The sequence below is a fragment of the Mustela putorius genome, unplaced genomic scaffold (genome assembly GCF_011764305.1).
Source record: "Mustela putorius furo isolate JIRA1106 unplaced genomic scaffold, ASM1176430v1.1 tig00000145_pilon_pilon_pilon, whole genome shotgun sequence".
Lineage (NCBI taxonomy): Eukaryota > Metazoa > Chordata > Mammalia > Carnivora > Mustelidae > Mustela > Mustela putorius.
The window spans coordinates 36,701,715-36,728,066 of NW_025421294.1; the positions used below are offsets into that span (position 1 = coordinate 36,701,715).

The 26,352-nt window shown below is 50.8% G+C and overlaps 1 protein-coding gene and 1 long non-coding RNA gene across 14 annotated transcripts in view; one reads left to right on the forward strand and one right to left on the reverse strand.

The window, feature by feature from the left end:
• LOC101688785 overlaps positions 1-13,463 on the reverse strand; it is a 246,410-nt gene extending 232,947 nt beyond the window's left edge. For 12 of the 13 annotated variants that reach the window (XR_006605406.1, XR_006605403.1, XR_006605404.1 and 9 more), the window contains exons 1-3: positions 13,369-13,463; positions 12,963-13,063; positions 7,644-7,810 (exon numbers count right to left, since the gene is read on the reverse strand). This is a non-coding gene — a long non-coding RNA (uncharacterized LOC101688785). Of the gene's footprint in view, positions 1-5,259; positions 5,471-7,643; positions 7,811-12,962; positions 13,064-13,368 lie in introns of those variants that run through there. The other variant, XR_006605401.1, reaches the window with a different exon arrangement.
• STC2 (stanniocalcin 2) lies at positions 5,533-20,676 on the forward strand. Its single transcript, XM_004737585.3, has 4 exons — positions 5,533-7,084; positions 9,341-9,483; positions 11,940-12,151; positions 17,138-20,676. Exons 1-4 carry the CDS (start codon positions 6,934-6,936, stop codon positions 17,538-17,540), a joined length of 909 nt encoding a protein of 302 aa, XP_004737642.1. The 5' UTR covers positions 5,533-6,933; the 3' UTR covers positions 17,541-20,676.
• The last annotated feature ends 5,676 nt before the right edge of the window (positions 20,677-26,352 follow it).

Here is a 26,352-nt window from a genome sequence, read left to right on the forward strand (position 1 = left end):
GCATCTGAGTGGTTCAGTTGGTTAAGCATGCAACTCTTGATGTGAGCGCAGATCATGATCTTGAGGTTGTGAGATTAAAGCCCTTGTCAGGCTCCGTGCTGGGTGTAGAGCCTGCTTGGAATTCTCCCTCTACCCCTCCCCCACCCTGTACACATGTGCACATCCTCTCTCTCTCAAAAAAATTTTTAATAAAACTTTATTACAAAATTTAATGGCTTAAATATGGCAAATTTTCATTCCCTTCTACTGACTTTGAAGGTATATAAGCTCAAAATGTACAATGTCCTCTATATGCAACTAACTGTCCATCACCTGTCATGGAGGAACTGGGACAGATCCATCTCTTCAATACTGATTCCAGATCTCAAGTAAATCTTCAACAAATTCTAGCTTATCATAATTTCTGGTTCTCCTTGCACTTGCATGACAAAACCAGTTACTTTTCAAATCTCTGATGGCTCATATGTTTGTTAAAGAGATAAATATCTTCTTTTCTCCAAATTTGCAAAGCATGTTTATGTGCATAAACACAAGCAAGAATGAGTCCAATAATTTTTGTCCATTTCTATATCATCTATCTCCTTTTGATTGCTTTTGTAAACACATCTGACTTCATCATCTGCAGACTGTATCAGGGACATTCTAGTAACCAAACACAAGAGGTAAAAGAATACTGGCTCCCATTCTTTTAGCAAAACAGGATGGTCCAGGTTCTTGTTGCAAAACACTGGGTGATGAAATCATTCCTGATGAATGACTAACTGGATAAGAATATCATAGTTTCTCTTTGTCCTCGGAAAGATACTGTTTATTCATTGATTCAGAAGTTTGAGAAAAATTCATCCAGATTACTATCTTGGAAGACTCATAGTCTGAGATTTTGCTTATAAAAGCAATTTTACTAGCATTACTAGAGTCAACAGCACTGCTGTCCCTTCTGATGTGTCTAACTACAATAAAAATTCTCCTTTGTCGATTTTCTCCTCTTTACAGTTTTGTATAGAAAATGAAAAATCCTGGATTTTCAACTGGATGCAATGAAAGAAACAAAGATGGTGTCTTCCATCTTCTACACCTTCTGGAAACATGATGTAATATGCTAAGGAATGTAGTAAGAAAACAGAAAGGTAATGCAGTAGTGATGGCTTATTTCACTGTTGTATCATCCTTCTAAGTGGTGATTCTATCACTCTCCCATTTTCTTAATATTTTAGTGTTTTTAGCATAAAATAACTAGCAGTAATATGGGTAATGATGATATAATTCCTGGGAAATAAAATGGAAAATGTAGGGACTCCTGGGTAGATAAGTCAGTTAAGGGTCTGCCTTTGGTTAAGTGTCTGCCTTCAGCTCAGATCATGATCCCGGGGTCCTGAGATCGAGTCCCACGGCTTCTCCCTCTGTCTGCTGCTCCCCCTGCTTGTGCTCTCTCTTTCTCTGACAAATAAATTTTAAAAATCTTTTTCAAAAAATAAAATGGAAAATGTTTCAAGATATAAGAAAAATAAGATCACTAAGATCCCATGAAGTACCTTTTTTTATAAATGGTTCCAATGGTCCCATATGGTAAATTCAAGAGAGACTGAGTCTTAGTCTGTTTTGTTTTTTTTTAAGTATATGTTTTCTTTGCTCTTTGGAAGGTATCTTTAAAAAGAGCAAAAGTCATGAAACATTGACCTTTACAAACAGAACTGCTAAGGGGGGAAAAAAACTCAGAAACCAAAATTAGGTCCAATGAACCCTGACAATACATGGACAGTTAAATCATATTTACAGATATGGTTCTTTCATGAAGAATTTCAAAATCTGGCCACTGGAAAAGTGCCCCACAAAAAGACTCTTTCCTCACCCATTTGAAATCCATCAGTTCTCAGACCAGCATGGAAACCCCAGCCATGAGAGCTACACAGTTCTCCAATACTGTGGGTTCCACCAGCACCCTCCATGGAGACTGAGCAGCCCCCTCGCCTGGGACATTTTCCCCTGGAGTTTGTCTTGGCACACAATGAGGAAGCAAAAATGATGACCCAAGGAAAACAGAGAGGACTTCCGGAATACTACTCAGGCTTCAAAGCAAGGCATCAACAAAACTCAAACCACAACCAGACACCCGACGTGTACTGCTTTATATTCTTTCCAGTAAACGAATTTATGGTGAGGCAGACAATGTTCCTATTCTCCTGGGGTTTTTAAAAAACTCTTTTTTATCTTTTGTTTCCAGTCAATCCATGAATACACTTTGACTATTAATCTATGACACAGAGGAAATGTCCAATTCACAAAAGTGGTGTGTTCCAAATCTTTGGGAGTTGGTTGTTTTGGGAACTCAGGATTTATTTTCCTTCAATAAATAACATTATAAATGATGGTGAGGTTTCCAAACCAGACCCACAAAAGCCTTAACTCATAACATTATTGAAGCCCTTTACTTTACAGTAAAAATTAGTAGAAAGCAATTTTGTTGGAGTACTAACAAACAAACCCAAATATTGAAGACATATTCTCCTTTATCCTGAAGTTTATTTAATATAACAACCACTTCAGTGAAAGAAGACAAGGGGAAAGATGGAGACTTTCTAGGGACAGACTCTGCTTTCAAGAATTTTGGAGGCTGATAGCAACAGTTTGCTATTTTGTCTGCCTACATTTTCCTTCATATAGGCATGATGGGGGAAAGCCAGGATGAGAGTAAACTTGGGGCTTACACAGTAGGATAGCTAAGGATGGGGGAGGAAAAGCAGAAAGTTTAAAAGAGATTTCCTTGAAGAGGCAACTAAAGCACTTGTTATGAGAACACCGCATGAATTGATTTGCCAAAGAAATTGAAAAGAGGGCAGGAGACCCCATATTAGTGCCCCAAGCCCTCGAGTCAGGAAGAGTCCACTCTGTGGTCAGACAGTTCCCTCTCTGACCATAAGGTGGTGCCATCAGCCCAGACAGACAGCCCCAAGGGGGCGGAGAGTGCAGTAGGAGGAGCTCTCCACGTGGAAGCCACATTTTCCACTCAGGCTCTGGAACTCACAGTAAGCCTGAACTAGACAGTCCCTATCCGCCTACAAATCACTGCCTCAAACACCTAAGGGCTGTTCCCATCCTCCACCGCCCCACCTGCTCGCACCTGAGCAGGAACACCTCTGTCCTACAGGGCATCTCAACCCACATCAGGATTCAAACTAATTACTTCCCATTCTTCTCTCCAGCCTCCTTCACCACAGCAGCACTGGGCCTCCCACGTTTCCTAATTCCAAAGGGGAATCTAGTCTAAGAGCATGCTGTCGTCTCAGCCTTAAATACCATCACAATGAGAGAACAAGATCGTCTATGGTGAGCACAGATTTGTCCCAAAGGCCTTGGCAACGGGCCCCAGATGCCCTCACCAGTTATCTCCCACTTTAACACCAAACTGAGAAGCCCCTATTCTTGATACAAATCCCACAGAGGGTCCTCCCCACTGTGGTGCCCTCTCACTTTTCCTTACCTATGTTCGTCAATATCTTCTCCTATCTCTCAAAGTCTGACCCAAATATCACACCCCACCCCACCCCCCAAAAAAGAAACTGATTACTAAGTGTTCAGCTGAATTTACCTAGAGGAAAACATGGGTCCTGAGCACCAACCACAGAAGCCCAGGCAGTTTCACTGTTCCTACACTCTCTGGGTCTTAAACTGAGAGGGAGGGCCCATCCAGCCAGATTCCCTGCTGAACCTTGGGACAACACCCGCTGTCCTGTCCTTGCTCCTCCCAAGTCCCAGTTCCCATCTAAGATGGACTCAGGTCTGGGGAGACACCAAAGCCACAAATTCGGTATGTGGTGTCGTTGCCTGTTCTCCATTCATGTTAGCTTTATAATAATAAAATAATTACTGTCCACTCCCCACCGTCACTCTCATCAGCCACAATCCGCCAAATGAGGCTAGAGTTCTAGAGCCAGAAGAATGAGGACAGTTATAACAAAGTCACCAGTCGCTCTCCCCCTCCCAGCTCCCACCCCAGACCCAGGGCCTGGGATAGTTGTCCCAAGAAACTGCCTAATAGTTGAGCAGAATTTTCTCAGCCATGAGGGAACTCAACAGGATGGGCATTCCTCTCTGGATGTTTGGCCCCAGCCAAGTGGCCGACAGATGAAGCCTTTAAGAATGAGTACCTGGGCTCACAATACTTCAAAATCTAGCCACTACTCTTCCTTCTATAAAGAGGCAGTTGGCTCAGGGGAGAGACAGGAATGTCCCCTGTGAACCTAGAGCAAATAGCCTCAAGATGAATAATGCAGGTCCCCTGAGGGCCTCATGGCACCAGGTAGTGCCTAACCAAAGGCAGTGAGGAAGTGGGAGCCTGGAGACCTACACCTGCCTACCTGTTGGAGCCTTCTGCCAAGTAGACTCAACAGTGTCTTGCATCCAGCAAAGGTGGGCGCGCTCCTGCCCCTGGCCCTCGCCTATTTCTGTTGGCTCAGAGAGCCAAGTGACCAGATGCCTTTATTAATGCTGATATTGCTCATGTTCTCACCTACAAAAGAGGCTTTTTGGGGAAAAAGCCGACACAGGAAATTCTGGGGCTTATGGAGTTCTTGGAGAGGCCAGAATGCCCTTGTTTGTTAATGTTTTGTCTCTCAAGGATCTATGCGAGAGCATTTTTCATAAAGCAATAAAGGAAGCTAAGTTAACTATGCAAACAAAAGCAGGGTGGGAAATGCGAACCACCCATTTTAATGTACTCGTACCCCACCTCCCTCCACAAAGATCTGAGGCTGCAAATAGTAATTGCTTTTGGAGTCCTGGGCATGAGCGCTCGGTTTCTTGTCACGGCTGCAGACTCAAACCTTCAAAGTGACCATTTATTGGGGCTCTGAAAGTCGGGCGGGGATGGTGGACTGCCCACTCCGAAGGCGCCCTCCTCCCGCCCTCCAGACTCCCGACTCTGGGTGCTCGACGCGCCGTAGAGCTGTGATCAGCGGCGGCCACCTGGCCTCCCGCCTCTGCCCTCTCTACGCCCCAGTGCAACCGGGACCCAGATAGGGAAGCTCCGGAGGCCCAACGGGGGCGGCCCAAGGACGACCTGGCCCCCGCGTCTCCGCACCCCCTCCCCCAACCGTGTCACATGGCGGCCCCAACGAGGCGCAGTAGTGCGTCCCGCCGCGGAGACCCGGGGCCGCGTCGCCGCGGGCAGTGGGTGATGAAACCTCCCCGGCGCATTACCGCAGAAGGCGCGGGCGGGCAGCGGGGCGGGGGTGGGGGGTGGGAGCTGGTACCCGAGCTCACCTGTTCTCCCGGAGGAGGGTGGGGACGGCGGGGGAGGGGCGAGGGCGGGCCGACCCGGGTGCGTGCGTGCGGCTGGGCTCTCTGCCGCCGCGCTGGCGTCCCCCCCTCCCCCCAGCCGCGCGAGCCCCCAGAGCTGAGCCGTCGGACTGACGGTGCCCAGAGCAGTTCCTGTCCCCGGCCCCTGCGCCGGGGAGACGTGAGCGTGCACACGTACACACACAGCGGGGGAAGAGGCGCTCAGAGCGGCGCCCAACTTTCTCCCTGCTTCCGCGGGCCGGGGGAGAAAGCCAGAGCCATCCAGCCCGGGCGGTGCTTGGGGAGGAAGCTGCAACAAGACGGAAGAGATGGAGAGGATCTCCCCGGGTTTGGTTTGGGGGTTTGGTTTTTTGTTTTTGTTTTTTGCCCATTTCCATCGATAACTGGAGACTAAAGGGAATCCGGAGCCGGGCGGCGAGTAGCGCTTTGGGGAAATGGAAGAGTGTGTTTGGAGACGCGTAAAGTTGCCTTTCAAGCTCCGACCTCCGGGGCAAGCGATGCTCCGCGGCGGGCTGACTCAGGGCGGCTTGGGCCTCCCTGTCACCCGCCTAGAAATGATGCAAGGCCAATCGGTCACCTGGATCCCTGCAGCCCAGCCCGGAATCCGTCTGGATTGGGGGAGGGGTGAGGAACTGGCACACTAAGTGTTGCACGGCCCACCAAATCGGGGCAAAAAAAAAAAAAAAAAAAAAAAAAAAGGCGGGGGGGGATGGAACAGTTGCGCAGGCCAAGTCCTATCTAGTGCTTCTCCTATCTTAGTTCGAAAGGTGTTTTTTTGGTTGGTTGTTTTTTTTGTTTTGTTTTGTTTTTTGTTTGTTTGTTTGTTTATTTTCCTTAAAGCAAAGCGTCACAAAGCCAGGAATTCCCATCTGTGCTCAGTTTGCCCCTAGCGTCACTGTGCCCAAGAAACTCCAATCTGTCAAGGCTCGGGTCTGGGGAGCTCACTGAATTCCAAACGACAGAAAGAGGAAACTTTCCCGGCAAGATGCGGGTGTGATGCGAGTCAGGGGCCCGGGGAGTGGGAGGTGGGGGGAACGACGCTGTCCCAGCGCAGACCGTCTGCTCCCGCTCTTCTTTAGTCGCAATCGGAGCTGGTATTCGCTTTTATTTTTTAAAGTGCGTTCGGCCATTGCCCTGGATCACCCGCACACGCGCACGCGTCTCCGGCCGCGCTCACACACACTCATACACGCAAGCAAACGCGCGGCCGGCGCCAGGTCGGCAACTTTGTGGGGCGCTCCCGGCGGAGCTCGGCTTCCTCCTGTAGTAGTTGGGCGCAGGCCCCGCCTCCCAGTCGTGTTGTCAAACGGGCCGGGGTCTCGGATTGGTCCAGCCGCTGGGACAACACCTGCTCGACTCCTTCATTCAAGTGACACCAGAGCTTCCAGGGATATTTGAGGCACCATCCCTGCCATTGCCGGGCACTCGCGGCGCTGCTAACGGCCTGGTCACATGCTCTCCAGAGAGCTACGGGAGGGCGCTGGGTAACCTCTATCCGAGCGGCGGCCGCGAGGAGGAGGGAAAAGGCGAGCAAGGAGGAAGAGTGGGAGGAGAAGGGGACGCAGCCAAGGAGGAGGAAGAAGAAGAGGAGATCACAAAGAATCCAGGTCTCCGGGCGGGAGGTTTACACACAGAACCATGTGTGCCGAGCGGCTGGGCCAGTTCGTGACCCTGGCTTTGGTATTGGCCACCTTCGACCCAGCGCGGGGGACCGACGCCACCAACCCGCCGGAGGGTCCCCAAGACAGGGGCTCCCAGCAGAAAGGCCGCCTGTCCCTGCAGAACACAGGTAAGTGCAAGCGCCCCCGCGGCAGGGAGCTGCTGGGAGACAACACGGTGCACCCAAGCAGCGCGCTCTGGGCGCTCTGCCCGGAACTGGGAGCCCATCTAGGGCCGCGCAAACTCTTGGGGTGGCGCGGGACATGCAAAGGAAAGCGCGAGGCTAGGCGAGACGCTAGGCTCCGCGCGCCGGGAATCCGCACGTGCTGGCAGGGTGATGAAATGGCTGTAGCAGGACTTGTTGCTGTCCTCCCCGGGGTCGAGGGTAAGCGAGGCAGCGCCTGACACGGCCAGTGCCGGCCCGAGAGTTCTCGGTCCAGTGCAAAGCTCCTTGCTCCATCCTGGCCCGCCCGCGGGAGGCAAGGAGGGTCCCCGGAGCCAGCCTGCGCCCTGACCCCGGAGAACTGCTCTTCCCAGCCGGCCGGCCGACCGGGACAGGACTGCTTTCCCCCTCCTCAAAAGATACCAGACATCCAATAACTTTGTAGGCGAGACCGATTGTATGGTAGACTTCCCCTCGGGGGCATTGCTTGCCGGGGAGGGGTTGGGGGAGGTGGCGCAAAGCGTACCTCTGAGGTGCTGCCGCCTTCTCTCTCTCCAGGGCGGTCAGCTGGCGCAGAAATGGTGACACGGCCCGACCCGTGCGCGGCTGCTGCTCCATCGGCTCTGCGCTCACCGGCAAGCTGCCGAGCAGAGCCAGGCGTGCAGGGCACGGGGCTGGCCCTTTTCCCAGCTCCTGGCAGAGAAAGACAATTTGTCTGGAGCTCCTTCACTCGGCGCCCCCCGCCCGCCGCCGCCGCCTTAATTTGGGGGCCTGAGACCCAGCGGCAGCGTGCGTGCGCTCACCGCACGAGCAGGAATGCACGAGTGCCCATTAGGGACGCCCGCAGCAAGTGAATCGCCGCCCTGCGCGCTCCTGCCCGGCGCGTCGGGACCGCGCGTGGGATCATCCAGGAGTCTCCCATCTCCACGCGCGAGCGCCCGCACCCCCAGCCTGCGCTGGCCTCAGCCTAGGACCGGCGCCCACCCTTACCCCCTCCAGCGCTTTCCCTGAAAATTGAACGTGATTCTCGGTAGTTGGTGACCTCCACAAATACACTCCACTCATTCTCTCGATAGATTTAATCTGAATGCGGATTATCTACTCGGACCCCGCCCTTCTTCCAAAATATACTTTTCTGATGTAATTTTGAGGTTGGCTTAAATCAGTGAATTGGGTAGGTGGGGGGAGGGATAGAAGAGAGTCTCTTGCACGCGACAGCCTGACAGTTAACTCCCTCAGTCTATCCTTTTGGAGAGATGAATTAGGACCACATTCTGCGAAGGACCGCAGCAAACTCCCGGATCGCGGGAATTTCTAGGGGATTAAGTGATATCTCACACCGGATCTCTATTTAAAAGGAGCCTCTAAGTGCGAAGATTGCGTTTCTGCAGGCTAGCCCCCATTTGGCTCGATTCCTGAGCCTGCTCGCAACCGCAGCTCCCCTAGTCTGGTATTTTTAATGCTGATGGTTTGGAGGCGCTGCCTTAATAGGAATTTTGTTTTGATTTTTAGGTGTTGAATCATAAAGCTGAATTGAAACTGCTTTTTGGACGCTAGCATTTGGGGTCAGGAAGGAAATGGCTGTGATTTAATAGCAGCGGCTTTGAGTTCCAAGTAGAGAAGGGTATTTCATTGATGAAGTACAGAAGGGAGAGAGCAAGCGAATCATTTAAAATCTTGTGTTTGTGGGTTTGGAAAGCTGAAATTGCTTTTGCTTTCAAACTAATTTAAGGATTTTATTCATTTATTTGACGGACAGATCACAAGCAGGCAGAGGGGCAGGCAGAGAGACAGAGGAAGGGGAGCAGGCTCCCTGCCAAGCAGAGAGCCCTAGATCAGACTCCATCCCAGGACCCTGGGATCATGACCTGAGCCGAAGCCTTTAACCCAGGCACCCTCAAACTAAGTATTTTCACAAAGACTTGAAGACCATGGAAAGGATAAAAAATGGAGTGCTCAGACCTAACTTCTGATTGTGATCTTTGTAACATAGGTTTGGCTGATTTTTTACAAATACAGCATTTACAAATACTGACACTTTCATAAGGACATTAGACGATAACATTTCCTTGCCCAACTTTTTAGATCCTGAAATAGTCATTTCTAACTTTATCTTCTGAAATTTTCTTGTAGTCATTACTAGTTTGTATTTCAGCCGACCTCTCAGCATTCCCCAGCATGGCTGAGAATTTTGTATATATTTGTATGTCATTCTCATTTTAGCGGAAATTCAACACTGTTTGGTCAACGCTGGCGATGTGGGGTGTGGTGTGTTTGAATGTTTCGAGAACAACTCTTGTGAGATTCGAGGCTTACATGGGATTTGCATGACTTTTCTGCACAACGCTGGAAAATTTGATGCCCAGGTAAAAACCACATAGAGCACAAAATGTTTTAGGTTGGCATTGCATGATTGAAGTGTTCATTGGAAAGACTCGTGAACAGGTCTCCTTAGCTGATCTTTATGGTGTTTTTTAGCATTTGCAAGAACCATTCTTGGTGCAGAGCAGGGTGCCAGTTTCTTCCCACACCACTCATGGGGTTCTGTTCCCAGAACCCCACCCTTAAGCTGTGTCTACACAGGCAGAGGGGTATGGAGAGCAAGTTAAACAATCATCTAAGCATTCTTAGCAGAGAACACAAAAGGCAGAACAAATAATAAACATCTTGTAAGGGGACACACTATGTCTGGCCACCCAGAACTCAGTCTGCAAGGCCCATCACATTAGAAACAGGTTTGTCAGGGGAGGACAAGGCCTCCAATTATACATTCCAAGACCTATTTTCACCTACCTGGGGGGAATAAATGAGACACAAGCTTCAGAGAAACTCATCATGTGTGAGTTTCATCACTCATCATGGGTGTGTGAACAGGTAACAAGGATAATTCAGGGCTTCCAGAATAACAGACTTCTTCCTCCTAAGTAGCAGACCCTCCTCACCCAACCCAGAAACCCCGAATGAGTCCTGCTCTAGGGAGTCCCCTAACAAGGCCTGACCTACTCCAGCTATCCCAGAGTAGCCAGGGTGAAAAAAAAAAAAAAAGCCTAGTGGTAGCTTGGGGTAGGGCAAGAACCCAGCAAGCCACCTTATGGTTCCAGTGCTAACAACCCAAATACATTTCAGGTGGCAGGTGGTATCAGGCTCACATTCTCCATGTTCTCCCCAGCCCATATGTGCACTACAAAGCCTCCTGTTGTTCTGTCTCACCAACCTCTTCTCCCCTACAATTGGAGAAAGGGGACAACATTTGAAGAAGGCCAACAGTTACAGTGTGACTTACAAATGCCACCTGCCACCATCTACTGACATGCTATAGAGAGCCTGACAAAGCAATGCCTGGGAACCAGAAAGGGATGTGACAGGGCTGGGAGCCTACACACCAGAGGATGTGGCGTGGCAGGGGGTGGGAAACAGAGACGAGGGAAGGAAAGAGTAGAACATCTGAACTCCTCAAGGCTCCCTAATAGAGCATCCCTTCTGGATTAACTGGAATTAGGGAACGTAATAGGAAATCCAGGGGAAAGATGTGTATTTAAGGGCGATCCCACAGGATGTCAGGGAAGAATACCAAAACAGATTGCTGCAGCCCTCGAATACATTAATCTTCCTTTTTCTCTCAACCAAGAGGAGTATGCTCTCAAGTGAGAAGCATCCCTTTCAAGCTGGCTCCCAGCATGTGACTACTCCATGAACTGACACACCCTACCCTCCATCATCTTTGGCTCCCGCTGGAAAGTCAGAGCAAAAGGGGCCATGGGGAGGGGCTTTTTCAGCAACCGGACACTATGTGTAGACATTTCAGTTGCTTCTAAAGGAAGAACTGAATTAAATGTGCTGGCTGGCTTCCCACTTCCAACCTAAACCCATTCTCTTTCTCCACTCAGTTACTTCCAGGCCTGTCTAAAAACAGAGGGGTGCCCTCTCCAACGACAGCTTGTTTCTATAGTAATGGGGGAGTGGGGATCCCTAGGTAGGTATCCCACAATGCCTCCCCGCCCTGAGAGGCTGATAAGAGAGTTCATGCCCCAGCCTGCCTCCGCAACCCCAACAGCTGTCTCCTTTCTAGGATAAGAACAATCCCATGGGATTGCCAGGAAAGAGAACTGGGGCCCAGATGTATGCCTGGCTGCCTTAGCCACTCAGAGGCAGGGATTGTGGGGGAGGGGCTGTCAGTTGGGCAGTTCAGACTCCAGATGCTGCCAGGCAGAGTGCCAGGCAGGCCTTTTAGAGGCAATAATCCTAACAGCTTCAAAAAGGAAAAGAATGCTCCTCCTTGAAGGATAGGAGGAGACACGAGTATGGGTTGGGGGCCATGGGAGGTATTGAGGCACAGATAGCACCCAATTTCAATGTCCCTCGTGAGGTTGGAGGAAAAAGCAATGATGTGAGACTTGGATCAGGAAGCACCTTCTCCTTGGGAAACGCTCTTGCTGGAAGCTTGGGATTTATGTCTGTCCACATTCCCCTTGGGTTCCAGAAAGTCTGCCCCCAAGCAGGCAACCCTGGGCTGCCTAGAGGACAGACGGTCACAAAAGCCCCAGAATGAGGGAAATTAGTAGAGCAGCTGAGAGGAAGGAGGCAGATTTGTTAGTCTCCCAAAGTAACATCCTTTTTAGCCAAATGCCGGAGGTGTCCTGTCACTCCAGACGTACCCCCTGACGGTCATCAGCCTGCCGCCTGCATGGATGTCAGGCAGGACCCTGGGGTTCAGTTGTCCAACAAAAATCCCGTGTGAGGCCAAGAAGTGTGACTGACAAGCTTCTGACGAGGACTTGTCTCTTCTGCCCCTCTCTCTCTTCTCTGTCCTCTCTGTTCTCAGGGTAAGTCATTCATCAAAGATGCCTTGAAGTGTAAGGCCCACGCTCTGCGGCACAGGTTCGGCTGCATAAGCCGGAAGTGCCCCGCCATTAAGGAAATGGTGTTCCAGTTACAGCGGGAATGCTACCTCAAACACGACCTGTGCTCTGCTGCCCAGGAGAACACACGGGTGATGGTGGAGATGATTCACTTCAAGGACTTACTGCTGCATGAGTGAGTGCCACCCCACAGGGGCCATGGGAAGGAGGGGGCCCGCTCCTCAGGCTGGTGTGGAGGACTTTGAGGGGCCTGTGTCTGGAGGCCAACCTCCCACCAAATGGGAAAGGTTGCACTCTACCTCAGAAAGCTGCACAGACTCCCCTGGGAGGCCCTTTCCTGCTGGCCTTCAGGAAAAGTGAAAGAAATGTCCACCGTTGGTTTCAAAAGCATGAGCCATAGAAACAGAAAATATCATACTAAGCAAGAGATGCGTAGGCTTCAGAAATACGCTTCCCCTTCCCCTCAGTGCAAATCCCAACAGTTCTGAGTATTCCAAGCAGCCTCGCAGGTGCCCCAGCAGACAGCCAAGAGCCCATCACAGCGGCTGAGCCTTTACTAAGTGCCACGCATTGTGCTCAGTGGTTTTCGGGAATCTTTCCCCAGATCCTCACAGCAGCCCTGGGAGTGAGGTAGCGTTCTTCTCTCCATTTTACAGATCAGAAAGCTGAGATTCACTAGAGTAAAGGTCATACAGAGAATGAGAGGCAAAGCCAGGTCATCCAGCTCTGGAGGCTTCAAGCCAAGAACTGAGAGCAATAGCCCTTTTTCCTGTCCCCATGGCCTTCGGTTCCCTCAGAAGGCCCAGTTCCCCTTCTCTAACACATTGATTCCCTCCCAGAGAAAACACAAGACCCATGTCAAGAACTTGAATCAGCTAAACACCTTTTTGCCAAAGTGGGTAAATATGAACTTGCTTATTCAAAGACTGGCAATTCAGTAATAAACCCTGGAAATGTTATTCCTTAAGGGAAAAAAGAAATCTCACCTGTAGGATCCTAAACTTTGCAACGTGATAGAGCATGTGGTACCGAGGTGCTCCTGACATGCAGCCTGGGCAGTAGGTCACAATGGCTTCTTCCTCGGAGACTGAGGGCAGAAAGCAGGCCACTTGCTAAGCAGAGCGAAACAAGTCACAACCAGATTGATGGCACCATTGGTCTTTACACAGTGGCTCACGGAGCCAAATCAGTACAATTTTATGATCTCTTGCTCCTCAGTTGGTGCCAATGGCCTTCCCCCAGCTCTGCCACCAAGCAGGCGACTTCCCACCCCACGCACACACGGCTTGGATCATGGAGGACAGCAGCCATCACCCACCAGTTTCCACCGGGTTAGAAGGGTCTAAGTATCTTGCAACACCCCCAGAGCCCTTTTAGAATTCAAAGATTTACCATGAATCTCTGCCAGCAGCTCTTGCCAAAGGCAAAGTGATATTGTCTTCTCCTTAGTCACACTGACACCCTATGAAATAGTTATCACTCTTCCAAATACCTGTAAAGACACAGAGCAACAACATCTTCAACAACAACAATAATGATAATCGCTATCATTGTATGAGTGGGCAAGGGACTTGACCTGGACGGTCTCATTTATCATTCCCCACAGGGCTGCCCGGTGGAGATTACTCTCACCACCTAACAGAAGAGGAGAGGGCAGCTAAGAGGTTCAAGATCTGACTCTGAGATTTGATCCCCACTATCCAGCTTGGGACCTGGCAGTACCTACAACTCAAGCTGATTATCAGGAATAGACATGGGACCTCCTAGCTCCTGACCTGCTCTCTCCATACTGGCCTGTGAAAGGCTCATGGGCTCCCAGATGTAGCAGGGGGTCCTTCCCTTTTCTCAGTTATACCCCCATTATATAAGGAGAGCGCTCTAAAGGTCCCTTCCTTCAAGCTGCCCCTGGAAAGAGGCAAATGCCCCATGGCTAAGAGACTCCCAAAGCTCCTTTGTCCTCAGTCCACTGTCATCCACTATAGCTTCTTGGCCTCAAGAATGGAGGAAGGGCATGAGCTTATATATCAGTAAGACATTCCTGGAGTGCAACAAGACTTTGTCTTTTCCAAGATGGGAAAAAAGTCTTCTTTGGGAAAACCAAAGGTTTTGAAGGGTTTTTTTGCTCCCTCTGGAATTTAAGAAGGGGTAAAGTGCTGTGGCTTCTCTGGTACCTCCTCTGTGGAAACATGGCCCATGAGGCCCTGAGATTTTTACTTCTCAGGGGCTCTTCATATCATTTAGAATGAACACAGCCCTCCACCCCAGCCTGCTCTGGAAATGCAGGTGACTCACCCCATAAGTTAGCCTGGGCCTCTTTTAAGAACACTCACTGGGCCTGCACACAAGTCCTCTTTCCTCTCGCTAAGCCAGTATATCCAGGCAGTGGGTCTCACTGAACCCCAGCTACCCCCAGCACCCCACTACCTTCCTTCTGAAGCCATGACTATAGGGTGTGTCAGCTCAACTTCAAGCTGAACGATGGTGTTGTCCTTTAACTGTCTTCACTGATTTGGGCACAAAGGATCCCATCAGTCCCCAGATATCAAGAAGGCCATTTAAGAATGCGTGGCATTGGTCTCAGATAAGAAAATAAGAACTGAATTTGCTTTTCCCTTTAGAGAAGAGGAAGTCACAGTCGCTCCAGAATCCACATCACCCCCATTCCTCAACCCAATCCCTATCCACCCCCAAAACATTCATGTCTGCTTAAAGTGGCTCCCTTCAAGCTCTCCGCTTCCCTCTGTTCCTCTCACCCCTTCCCGCCCCACTTTCTTCATATCAACTGCCTTGGCCACCACACACCCTGTCACTGGGTGCTGGCAGCCTCCAGGCACGTCCCCCTCCAAGTATTTTTAAAAATCCTTTAGCCTTGCTGACACCCAGTTGAGAAAGCTGGGCTTTGTCATTAGACACGGGCTGAGCTTGCAGCCTGAGAAGGCACCATGCCAGCTCAAAACACGGCTTAGATTAACACACACCCCTCCCCATGGCTCACAGCTTTCTCCTCGGGAGAGAGCGCCAAAGGCAGGAGAGAGCGTTCGCTAGTCCAGCCTTCTCGGATTTGCCTTGGGGTTCTGAGAGCTCATCTGGCAGGCAGACTGCCCTGGCAAAGGAGGCCAGGAGGCAGTCCGTGCATTCCCAAGAGAGCCCTCCTTACTCTGGGGAAAGAAAACTCGAAGAAGATCACTGGGCTGATCCCAAAAAAGACAGATTCTCAGCCCCCGCAATTTGCTCCTGTTGCCCCAGAGAGGGGCAGGTACAAATCAGACACTGAAATCCTGACGCTGCTGTAGCAGATGTGCTCCGTGACCTTGAGCTCCCTGAGGCAGTCGGTTGCTAGTTGTCAAAAGATAGAAGAAAGCAAATATGCGTGCAGCATTGCTTCTGTGTTGCCCCATGGCCCCCTCTCGCAGCCCGGGAGGAGGAGTGTTATCGCTGTCCTTGTCACTTTTAGGGGCCTGCCTTAGAGAGTTGAAGCGCCCTGTCCATCAGCCATGCACAGACTCTCTGACTCCAAAGGCATCAAGTAGGCCTTAAAAGGCAGCTTGATCTCTATCAGCCGGAACATTCCTCTTCACTGCTCTCAGCCCAACTCTAGGCCTTCCCAGCCCAGAAGCTTCCAAAAACTGACTTTCTCCTCTCCCCCGCCCTCCCCCCACCACCAGCCATCTCCATTTTTACATCTATGACATGAGGACAGTTCAACTACAACTTGAGGACTAATTCATAAAAATGGCAGTGAACTACTTCACAAGTCCTAAAACACAATCTGCTCTTCTGCCTAGCAACTGCCAGCTTGCAAAGAGAAGATGAAGTGGGCTAACAGGCAGCCACCCAGGTGGTCCCGGCTCACAGAGGAAAAAAGTCTTGTTCCTCATAAGTGATCTCACGTTCCAGAGGGATTGCCCTGCCCGAGGCGATGGCCCAGAGCTGTAGTGCTCATGGGCCGAGATACCCAGAAACTTTGCTGGCCAAGGACTGCTAAAGAATGCTGGTTAGCCACGTGAAACAGTCTATACCCTCCCTGGGGATTTTGGAAGGCCAGTGAGATGTGAGAAGGGCTCAGTGAGTGGGTTATGAGAGCCCCTTGCGGGGGACACCTCTTACCAGCTGGGCCCGTAAAGAGCAGGCACGCTGTTCCCGCCTGCGGCACACACCTCCCACCCCTGTGCGGCATGATGTGCTCATTCTTCCTCCAGCATTTTTCCCAAAGAACAACCCAGGGCAGCTGGATGGCCTGAGCCAGAACCAAATGTGCGTATTTCACAGATCGCCAGCCCTCATCCCAACACCTAGGCCCACTGTGGCCAGTCCTCACCTCCAGTTCTAGCCAAGCCAGATTGGAAGAACAGAGATGCCTAGAGAGCCACTCCCCATCTTCAACCTTTAGTACCAGGAATGGGGGAGAGCTCCATGGGAAGTGACTTTGCAGGGCCGTGGTCTGCCTCCTACCCTTCTCCACTGGGTACAGAGGGAAGTGCACCCAGGACCTTCCAGAAACACCCTTCATCAGGAGCCTAAAGCAGGGGCAAAAACAAACGTGGGGAAATGGCTTCTGGGGAGAGTTGGCACCAAGTGCAAAGCCAGCCAGCCCCACTGACACCACGTGGCGAGAGGGCGATGTGGAGCTCTGCAGCCCCAAATCTTTGATGGCTTCTCCTCCCCTGCCAAAGAGAGTCCTCAGTTAGGTAGTTCCAACCCTTCACCATTTGCCTCTTATACCACTGGCCCCAAGACACTTCTCTACTCCTCCCACTGAAACCCTTCTAGCTGGCACACGGGAAACATGCCCAGAGCTCTTCTACAGTCCTTTTCAACACTCACACAGCCGCCCTACCTGGCATTCTCCCCCGCCTTCCCGAGAGGCACTATGCACCTGCAAATCGTCACTGGCCATTTTCCTGGTGGTAGTAGGCTCAGGCACCAGCCTGTCTCCAGTCCCCAGCATGGAGCCTGGGAGGTAATGGCCATCTAGGAAATAGCGGCTAAGGCCAGCACTCCTTAGGATATGAATAAAGACCTGAAGTAATTGCTGAAATCTCTTTCACCAAACTAAGGCCTCAGCCATATGTCCCTTGTGCCTGGTATCCTCCATGTCCTCGGTGGCCCGTTCAGGACTGGTTCCATTCTCTCTCTTTCTCTTTCTGCTCTCCATCTCCAGACCATACGTGGACCTGGTGAACCTGCTGCTGACGTGCGGAGAAGAGGTGAAGGAGGCCGTCACCCACAGCGTCCAGGCCCAGTGCGAGCAGAACTGGGGAGGCCTGTGCTCCATCTTGAGCTTCTGTACCTCGGCCATCCAGAGGCCCCCCACGGTGTCCCCTGAGCGCCAGCTCCAGGCAGACAGAGCCAAGCTCTCCAGGGCTCACCTCGGGGAGGCAGGTCACCCCCTCTCAGAGCCCAGTAGTCGGGAGACTGGCCGAGGTGCCAGGGGAGAGCGAGGTAGCAAAAGCCATCCAAACGCCCATGCCCAGGGCCGAGCCGCCAGCCACGGGGGCCAGGGAACTTCTGGAAGCAGCGAGTGGGAGGAGGAACAGTCTGAGTATTCCGATATCCGGAGGTGAAACGAAAGGCCTGGCCGGGAAATCTTTCCTCCATGCCGTCCATTTTCTTCTCTATGGACATTCCAAAACATTTGCCATTAAAGAGGGGGGATGTCTACACGCAGGATTTGGTGGGGATTGTGGACTTGATGCAGGTGTGTGCTAGCGGAACGAACAGGTGAGGCAGAGGCGACCTGGACAGCAGCGAGGTCTCGGCTGGGCCCGCGGAGGGTTCCCACACTTGCACATCCCTAAGTGAGCGTGCACGCGGTCTCCTTGCAACTTTGTCTTCTTTCCATCCGTGGAGCCAACTGGGCGGCGGCCTGCGGTTTGCTCTGCTGTGGGGGAGCTGGGCCGGGGAAGGGCAGCGATCAGACTGGACCGCACACTCGGTGCTGGGCTCCAGGCCCGCAGCTCTGGTGCTGCCTTGGCAGAGGGCGGGCTGGATCCGGGTGCAGCAGTGAATGTGAAAACCGCCCTGGGAGTCAGAAGGGTGGAGAGGAGATGGAGGCTGTGTGGGTGCTTGGTGCCAAATGGAAGTTCAGTTTCTTGCATGGGACCTTGAGGTTCGGAGCTGCTGGGGACGGGGAGGGCAAGGGTTCTAAGTGTAATTTCTGAGCCATTGTTCCGTCTGGGGGACCATGTCCGAGGGAGTGGTCCCTGTGGGTCTGTATATTAACCACTGCTTCGAATCTCTATTTCACTTTTTTATTTATCCAGTTACATCTACATACCTGTCGTCTAAATAAATGGCTTTTGAACAAAGCAAATGGGTCATTAAAACCAGCTCAAAGGAAAAAGAAATACAGCCCATCTTTTGGGGATGATTTTTTTTTTCTTTTGAGTGCTCTTTTAAAAGGAATCAAAGAGCGATGTAGCCGTGTGTCTGCCTGCCCGGCGTGAGCTCACAGCCACTCCGAGCAAACCACATCCCTGGAGGAAAACGCACATGTGAGAAGTACATATGACAGATTTTTTTTCCTTAGCATTTGGTTACCCCACCTTGATCCTCAGCCAAGATCGATAAAGCCTTGTACCTGATGCCTTGAGGCCAAGTCGGAAATGGGGCTTCTCGGTGTGCAGGACGGAAAGGGGGAGAAGAGAGCAGAGGGGACTGTGGCTTCCAGCAGGGAAGGCTGACCTTTTACATAAATGGAGGTGACCGCCAGGAAGCACTGAGGGACAGGATTTTCCAGATCCGGACTGGGAATGTAACAACGGAGAAAGCAGTCCGAGTGGACAAAATAAAGACAGAGGAGGGACAGAGCTAAAAATCCAAGGCAAGGAGGGGGCAGTGGGAAGAGGACTGTAACAAAGGGTCAGCAGAATGGGGTTCTTGGGGTTGTTCAAAACGTTCCACAGATAGGCCTTTTCTTTCTTGCCTACGGAGTTATCAACATTAAAGCTTCTCTCTCGCAGCTAGTACTCAAACAGGAGGCCAGGATTACAAGGCATAGACAGGTGTTCTCGGCCAGTTCCTTCTAGAGCAGTGGTCAGCAAACTTTTTCTGTAAAGGTCCAGAGAGTAAATTACACTGTTTTTCGTTTGGCGGGTCATGCGGTTTCTGTCCCAAGTACTCCCCTCTGTCACTGTGCCCAAAAAGCAGGCATATATAAAACAACATGTCACCAACAGGCCTGGCTCTGCTCCAGTAAGATTGCATTTAACAGGTGCCCACCTGGATCTGGCTCTTGGGCCCGAGTTTTGGGACCCCCCATTCTAGTGAGCTGGCAAAAAAGTATGCACCCTCTGTTTGATCAGCTTATAGCTCTCCCTCGAAGTGACCCGAGGCCAGAGGTAAAGAAGTTAAATTTATCTGCTCTAATTTGTTCCAGGGAATGCCTTTACCCCAAACCAGGCTAGTGTTTTTATTACCCCAAACCCAAGCTCATCAGTGCCGGGACATGCTGCTACTGGAAGGTCAGCTCCCCAATCTTCCATGATCCAGGTTAGAAAGAAACCATTTGGGTGTGGGGGGTAGGGGGGAGGGGACAAAATGCTGGGAGAAGCACCTAAAAAGCTGGAGAGATGGTGCGCTTAATCCCGCTCTGCCCTCCGGGGGAGGAGGACCCGTGTGTCAGGCTCTGCCATGGGAACCGAACGTAAACCGTGGCTGTCTCATGCCATGGGCCACTGCAGCACGTTACTGTTTTACTTACATCACTCAAAAGCTGAAGCAATAACATTCTCCCGCGTTGCTGGGTCAGCTGTTCATTTGTTCGCCGGCTCCTGGGCTGGATGTGTGAAAGGCATCACTTTTATATTTTCCTCAGTATAAATGTCTTATGTGTTCGCCTACTGATGTCCCATTTGTTGCTTCTATTGTAAATATTTGTCATTTGTATTTATTATCTCAAGTGTTTTCCCCCAAGGCATAAAATGGCTTACCGTGTTCATTTGAACCCTGTCACTGATCTCTGTTGTCTATTTTTCATACCACTAGCCTGTTACTTCTCAAAAGTCAGGTAGCTCTCATTTCATTCTGGTTCTTAATGTTTTTGAAGCATACAATAGTATTTATCGTGAAGGTTCTTTGGCTCAAAACGGAATAAAGTCCAAATTCCTACAAGAGTTGACAAGGCATTTGTACAATCTAAAATGTAAGCAAAGTAGTCATTAAAAATAGACACTCAACTTGGGCTTCATGCTTTGTACAAATTGACTCTTGAGCCTTCCTTTAAGGAAGGATGTGGATTTCCAAATAAAGATACAGCGTTTATTTTGAGCTTTGCATCTTTACAAGATGATCTGAACACCTCTCCTTTGTATCAATAAATAGCTCTGTTGTTCTGAAAGGAGAGGACCGAGTACAGCAAAATGCTGGCACCTGAAACCAAATAAATAGCAAACACCAGGCCAGAGCTGCAGTCATACTTAGACATGCACACGCACACGCACACGCACACGCGCATAAACACACACAGAGACATTTAAACTTGAACCAAGTAAAAGGCTTTGCTAGAACAACATGGAAAAACAATGCTACCGGAGCCCATTTCCTAAGGAAGGACAACCTCATCTGGTCTCAGAATTGGCACCACGTGAGCTTGTTAAGTAATAATGTCTGCTTCTGTTACGGATTTAGGCAGCAGGACATGAACGTTGTCACATTGCATTATTTTTCTCCATTCATTAATAAAGATTTCAAATAAATGGCTTTCCCTTGAGTAGCATTGTTATCTGAGAGCGCTTTGGACGAGCCAGTGCATAGGGGGAATGGCTGTGCACAAGTGAGTTTTGAGTCCATTTAAAATGCTGGATGCTTGGTTTACAGGAAGGGAAACCAGGTGAAGACAACCCTCCTGGGCTTCTCCTTCACTGGAGGGACTATGTCCAAAACACTGCCTGAGTCACCAAGACACAGAGGTGAACGAACTCCATGCAGCCTGCCTGGGGAGCACCAGCCCCCCAACCATTAGGGACAACCTCGCAGCTCCCTCTGGTCTCACCTGTGAGACCCTGGTCTCCCCTGCGGCCTGGCCACCCTTTCTTGCAGACTGAGTTTGTGGCCGATGCCACCAGCACGACAGCGCAGCGGCCCGGCGCCAGCAGGGAAGCTCCTGCCTCCTCCCCAGTTCAGCCTCACCACAGCGAAACAGAGCTGGAGTCCCCGATTCCCACGGTGCACCCACCACGCGCCAGGCGTCCTGCCACACATTTCACATACATCATCTCACCCCGACCACACCCTACAAGTAGCGGGTATCATCCCCATTTTACAGGCAAAGAAACCGAGATAGGGAAAGCTAAAGCAACTGGGCCCAAACCAAACCCTGGCTAGTGAACGGGGTTGGCGCGGGGGCGTGGGGGTCTGAAGCCAAACCCAGCTCTACGACTCTAAGCCCCCCTGCTTTCCCCCACTTCGGCCTTAGAATCTCCACATTTGATTTATTCTTGATTTAAGCTAATGAGTATTATTCCCATTTTACATGAGGCTCAGAGAAAGAATAATTATACTCTTATATTTATAGCACCTCTGAGGAGCTCTGCTTTAGAACAGAAAGGAAAATTGTTGCCCTCACCTTTCCTCTCAGCAAAGGCTCAAATTTTGGTTCAGATAAGGGAAAGCAGAAGAATCACGGAGTCTCATCACTTTTCTGTGCATGTAGATAATTTTTTTTAAGATTTTATTTATTGGGCGCCTGGGTGGCTCAGTGGGTTAAGCCGCTGCCTTCGGCTCAGGTCATGATCTCAGGGTCGTGGGATCGAGTCCCGCATCGGGCTCTCTGCTCAGCAGGGAGCCTGCTTCTCTCTCTCTCTCTGCCTGCCTCTCCATCTACTTGTGATTTCTCTCTGTCAAATAAATAAATAAAATCTTTAAAAAAAAAAAAAAAAGATTTTATTTATTTATTTGACAAGCAGAGATCACAAGGAGGCAGAGAGGCAGGCAGAGAGAAAGCGGGAAGCAGGCTCCCCGCTGAGCAGAGAGCCCGATGTGGGGCTCGAACTCAGGACCCTGGGGTCATAACCTGAGCTGAAGGTAGAGGCTTTAACCCACTGAGCCAACCAGGTGCCCCAAATGTAGGTGATTTTTCGAAGGTTCTCGGGTGCAGCTGCGGGAAACTTTGGGGGAGAAGCTGGCTTTTGTGAATTTGTGGCTAGAGTTCTGTCTGCTAAGCCCACCCAGTTGCCAGCTCTGTCTGAGAAGCCGGGCTCCCTTGAAATCATCACTGCCATCATCACCCTCCTCATGACACCTGCGATTTCATGTGAATCTATCGTGTGCCCCCCCCCCCGTGTGTTCTACCGGCACTATTTGGAACCCCATTTTGCACATGGAGAAACTGAGGCTCAAAGGCATCTTAATATGCCTGGAGCTTGTCCAAGGCCAGCGAGCTCTAGAGATGGTACACCAACCCATCCCAGGGCTCACTCTGCTCAGTTTAACTTGCAGTGTCTCCCGCCCAGGTGTGAAAAGGTGGGTGAAACACACCACGTTCAAACATGGCAGCTGGCTCCCTGCTCCCAACCCTTGGGCCAGCTCCAATCCATCCGTCCAGAAATTATGAGACTGTGGAAGGAAGAAGGCAGAAGGGCTTCCAAGTATACTGGTATTTAATCAAAGCTTCCAAAGGAAGCTGGAGCTATGCGCCCCAAAATCTGGAGACAGAAATCTGAATTTGTTCTAAAGTCAACAAAAGAGAAAGCCCCCTGCTGAGGAGGGGACAAGCCTTGGCCAGAGCACAGGTTTCATGTGAAATTATTTTTTGTGGGCAGAGAAGAGAAGAAAAGAGCAACAGAAGCCTTGGGCTAGGAGTCATGCGTTGCCGCTTGCATAAGCAACTCTGTTGTTTTCACTCCCCAAAAAGAACACACACACACACAAAGTCACTCCCTGAAGAGAAACAAAAAAAAAAAAAAAAAAAAAAAACCACAAAGCCAACCTAAGCTTATGCATGAAATGGGCCCACCAGGATAAAACCTGATGCTTGCTCAACAGAACCCAAGCCTCGTGGCTCCTGAGGGCATGCAGCCCCCCAGCCGCCATGTACCAGCGAGTCTGCCCAGGTGAATGAAAACTGGGAGGGACAATAAGAGCTCCCCCGAGGAGTGCTCAGAGGCAGGGCAATCGTTCATCAGGTGCAGAGGAGAAGCAGCTGGTTCCATTTCTCCTTAGTTGGCTCCCCGGATTTTCTATGGTTCTTCAAGTTAAGGGGATTGCCCACGTACACAAAAAACGGCCTGCTAACAAGGACTGCGAACGTCCGCCTGCTGGCCTTCCTGAGTCAGCAAAGGACCAAGCGTGCCAAAGATGGCTTTGTGCAGGATAGATGATCAGGACCTAGAATTCTGCCCTAGTGGTCGACTGCTATGTCGACAAGCTACCTCTGAAACAGACAAATTAAAACCATCACTTTTTTTGCTCCCCATTTTGTGGGTCAGAAATTCAGAAAGGGCTCAGTCAGGTGGTCAGTTTCTTATCCACTTGACATCCGCTGGGGCAAGCAGGGCTGGAGGGTCCCCTTCCCTGGTGGCCCCGTCAGAATGGTGGCTCAGGGGCTCCTGGCCTCCCTCTCTTGTCTTTCCATTGGCCCCTCATCCCCCAGGTCTTCTCAAAGCAGGGCTCTGTCAGGGTGACAGACACGGACAGGCTGCCATAAGAGAATTTAGAGAACGTTGCCAGCACTCTCTTCAACCCCAAGCTAGGATTTTTATTTCATCCTTGGTTTTGTAACCACCCCAGGATCCAAATGCCATGAGAGATGAGACCATGTCACTTGTACAAAATTTCATGTCTGCCCAGCAGCCAGCCATTGCACAGAGTGAATGAATGAATGAATGAATGTCTAAAAGGGTGCTGAGCTGTCAAATCAGACAAAATTCAACACACTTCTAAAGTAAATATGACCTTCTCTCCTTGTAAGGGGCACCCACATGTCATAGAATCGGTGAGCGGACATCAAAATTTAAAATCCCTGAGAAGCCTGTAATTTTGGAATCAGGAGACAGAAGAATACCACTCTTCCCTTTCTTGCACTAGGTAAACCCCTTTCTCTCTCTCTCTCTTTTAATAACAACTGAGAAACATAAATCAGGACTGGCCCTGAGATTTTGGTAAATTAGTTAAACTTTCTTCAGGCACAAAATAAGGAAACTAACAGCTCGCCTGCTTCCCTCACAGGGGTCAGTGAGGACAAAGTATTTGGAGCTGTACAAGGGTCACGATACATAGGAAATGCTTTGAAGACCATGACCTGTCCTGCAAATGGTGGGTATAATTTTTCCTGCATTTGGGAAAACTCCCCCTGCTACAGCCAAGAGTCCAGATGAGATGGGCTACCCAACCTTTCCACTGTCCTGGTGGCTCTCAGAAGCAGCTACAAAGCCTTTTGTGGCCAGGATTGGGGACGGGGGTGGGGGGGAGGGAAGCTTTGCAGGCTGGGAACCTGCCTGAGCCAGGCATGAGAGCCCAAGACCAACTGCAATCAGGTGGGGACCCTGAGCAAGGTCCAGCCTCTCCCTAGATGTGACAGTGACCAAAAAGCAGCTTCACCTCCTCCCAGACGTGAGTTCCCAGGGGAACTCCAAAGGGCATGCTTAGCCAGACAGGGGCAGGACCAGGCTAGGGGAGTGGAGGGCCTTCCTGCCAGGCTCTGTCTGCAAACCTCAAGGCAAGGTACCCACAAAAAAGCCAGTTCATAAACCTCCTTAATGAGAAAGGAAAGCAGAGACTGACAGATATGAGGGAGAGAGAAGATTCAGGGCCAGAGCCCACTCTGCTCTGCTCCGTGCCAAGGCTCCTGAGACTTTGACATTTGGAAAAGATCTGGCCTGGTGGAGCCAAGGATTTGGGACAGGGTTCCTTCCGGCTCCCGGGAGTGTCAAGAAGAAGAGAAGGAGGAGGAGGAAAATGACTCAGCTGAAATGAAGAGAAATGTATTTTTAAAAAGCGAAACGATGAAAGGCACAAAGGAACAAAATGGAGCCCCAGGATGGGGTCCAAATGCCTTCTCAGGGTAAGTGGGGCGAATCTGCAAAAAAGCTTGAGAGCTCACCAGGGTTTCTAAACCGAGAATAACACCACGAAAATGAAGAGAGTCCTCGGGGACGGCCAGGTCTGTGGTCCCCAGGGGCTAGTGCCCACCTCTTCAGGAAAGATGCTAAAAAGCCATCCAGCAAGGCAGAAGCTTCTCCACACTTTTGATAAGGATAGTGTAGTCAGTTCTGTGACAGAGGAGTTGGGTGGAACATGACCTCAGGCCCGGGCACCCCGCAGGGGGCCGGAGAGCCCTAGGACTCCTCCCTCGTTCTCTCACATCCACGAAACAGGGGCACCTCAAGGGAGGGAGGTGGAAGGAGGTACCCTCCTCAGAGGGTGACACAACTCCATCCCCTCCAACAGCCAAGGTCAGAGGACTCCGATTGCAAAAGCTTCATCTTAAAATATTCAGCGGAGAGCAAGCGTGATAATGAGAAGAGATGGGAGAACAAAGAGAAGCCACAGCTCTGCATCTCCCTTCCCCTGGGTCATCTGGTAAGGGCTGGGTTCACAATGGGGTTCCACCCCCTCCGGGGCATGGAACGGGCATGGAACTCCATGGAAACTCACATTTCCAGAAAAGGGGAGGCTGGGAGGAAGAGTTCAGCTAAGTATGGGCTACATTCTGACAGAAAATAGGGAACCAGCAGAGAATTCCTCCCCCACCCCAGATTCTACATCATCCCAGAATCTTCAAGAAGTGAAGCCATCCCTCTGACCCATTCAAACAACAGCTAGCATGGGAAGGGGGTCTGGGGCCTGGGTTTGGGGGCCCTCTGGCCTCCTAGTGGTCATGGCTCTTCCAAGAAATGGGGCCAGCTGCCCTCTCGAGGCCCTTCCCTGCTGGGCATGAATGTCCCAGGAGCCCTTTCCCAACCTCTGGGTTTCTACACAGACACCCACAGGCAGAGATGGAAGTAACCTCAATACATATGTTTCCAGGGCCTGCGGCCTCAGAAGCTGTGTCATTTAGGGGAAGCAGAAACGGAATTAAATGTGCAAAAGATTTGTTGGGAAAAGGCTGGGAAGGATCATGCAGAGCGGGCGGGAGCTGGAGCAGGCAGGCAGAGCCTCAGACCACAGTGCAGGCCTGCCACCTGCCAAGGGATGGGGGGGGAGGACAGAGGGAAGGCCGCGCAAGACTACTGAGAAGCTCTGAGAAAGTGTCAGCCAGGGTATGGGGACCAAAGAGCAATGAGTACCACAAGAGGAGGGCTGTGTTGAGAAGGCATGGCCTGCTTGGTCCCCTATCCTCGTGTGGTCAGTCCTGCTGAGAGCAGCCTGGACACTGAGATGGGCCCCAAAGGAGAGGCAGGAGGAGGCTGAGCTAGCTACAGAGCACTGCAGGGAGAC

Excerpts from the sequence above, each read along its gene's own strand:
- STC2 (XM_004737585.3), top strand. The coding sequence starts at position 6,934 with ATGTGTGCCGAGCGGCTGGGCCAGTTCGTGACCCTGGCTTTGGTATTG. Across the intron at positions 7,085-9,340 it reads CCTGTCCCTGCAGAACACAG|CGGAAATTCAACACTGTTTG; the intron begins GTAAGTGCAAGC and ends TTCTCATTTTAG. Across the intron at positions 12,152-17,137 it reads AAGGACTTACTGCTGCATGA|ACCATACGTGGACCTGGTGA; the intron begins GTGAGTGCCACC and ends CTCCATCTCCAG.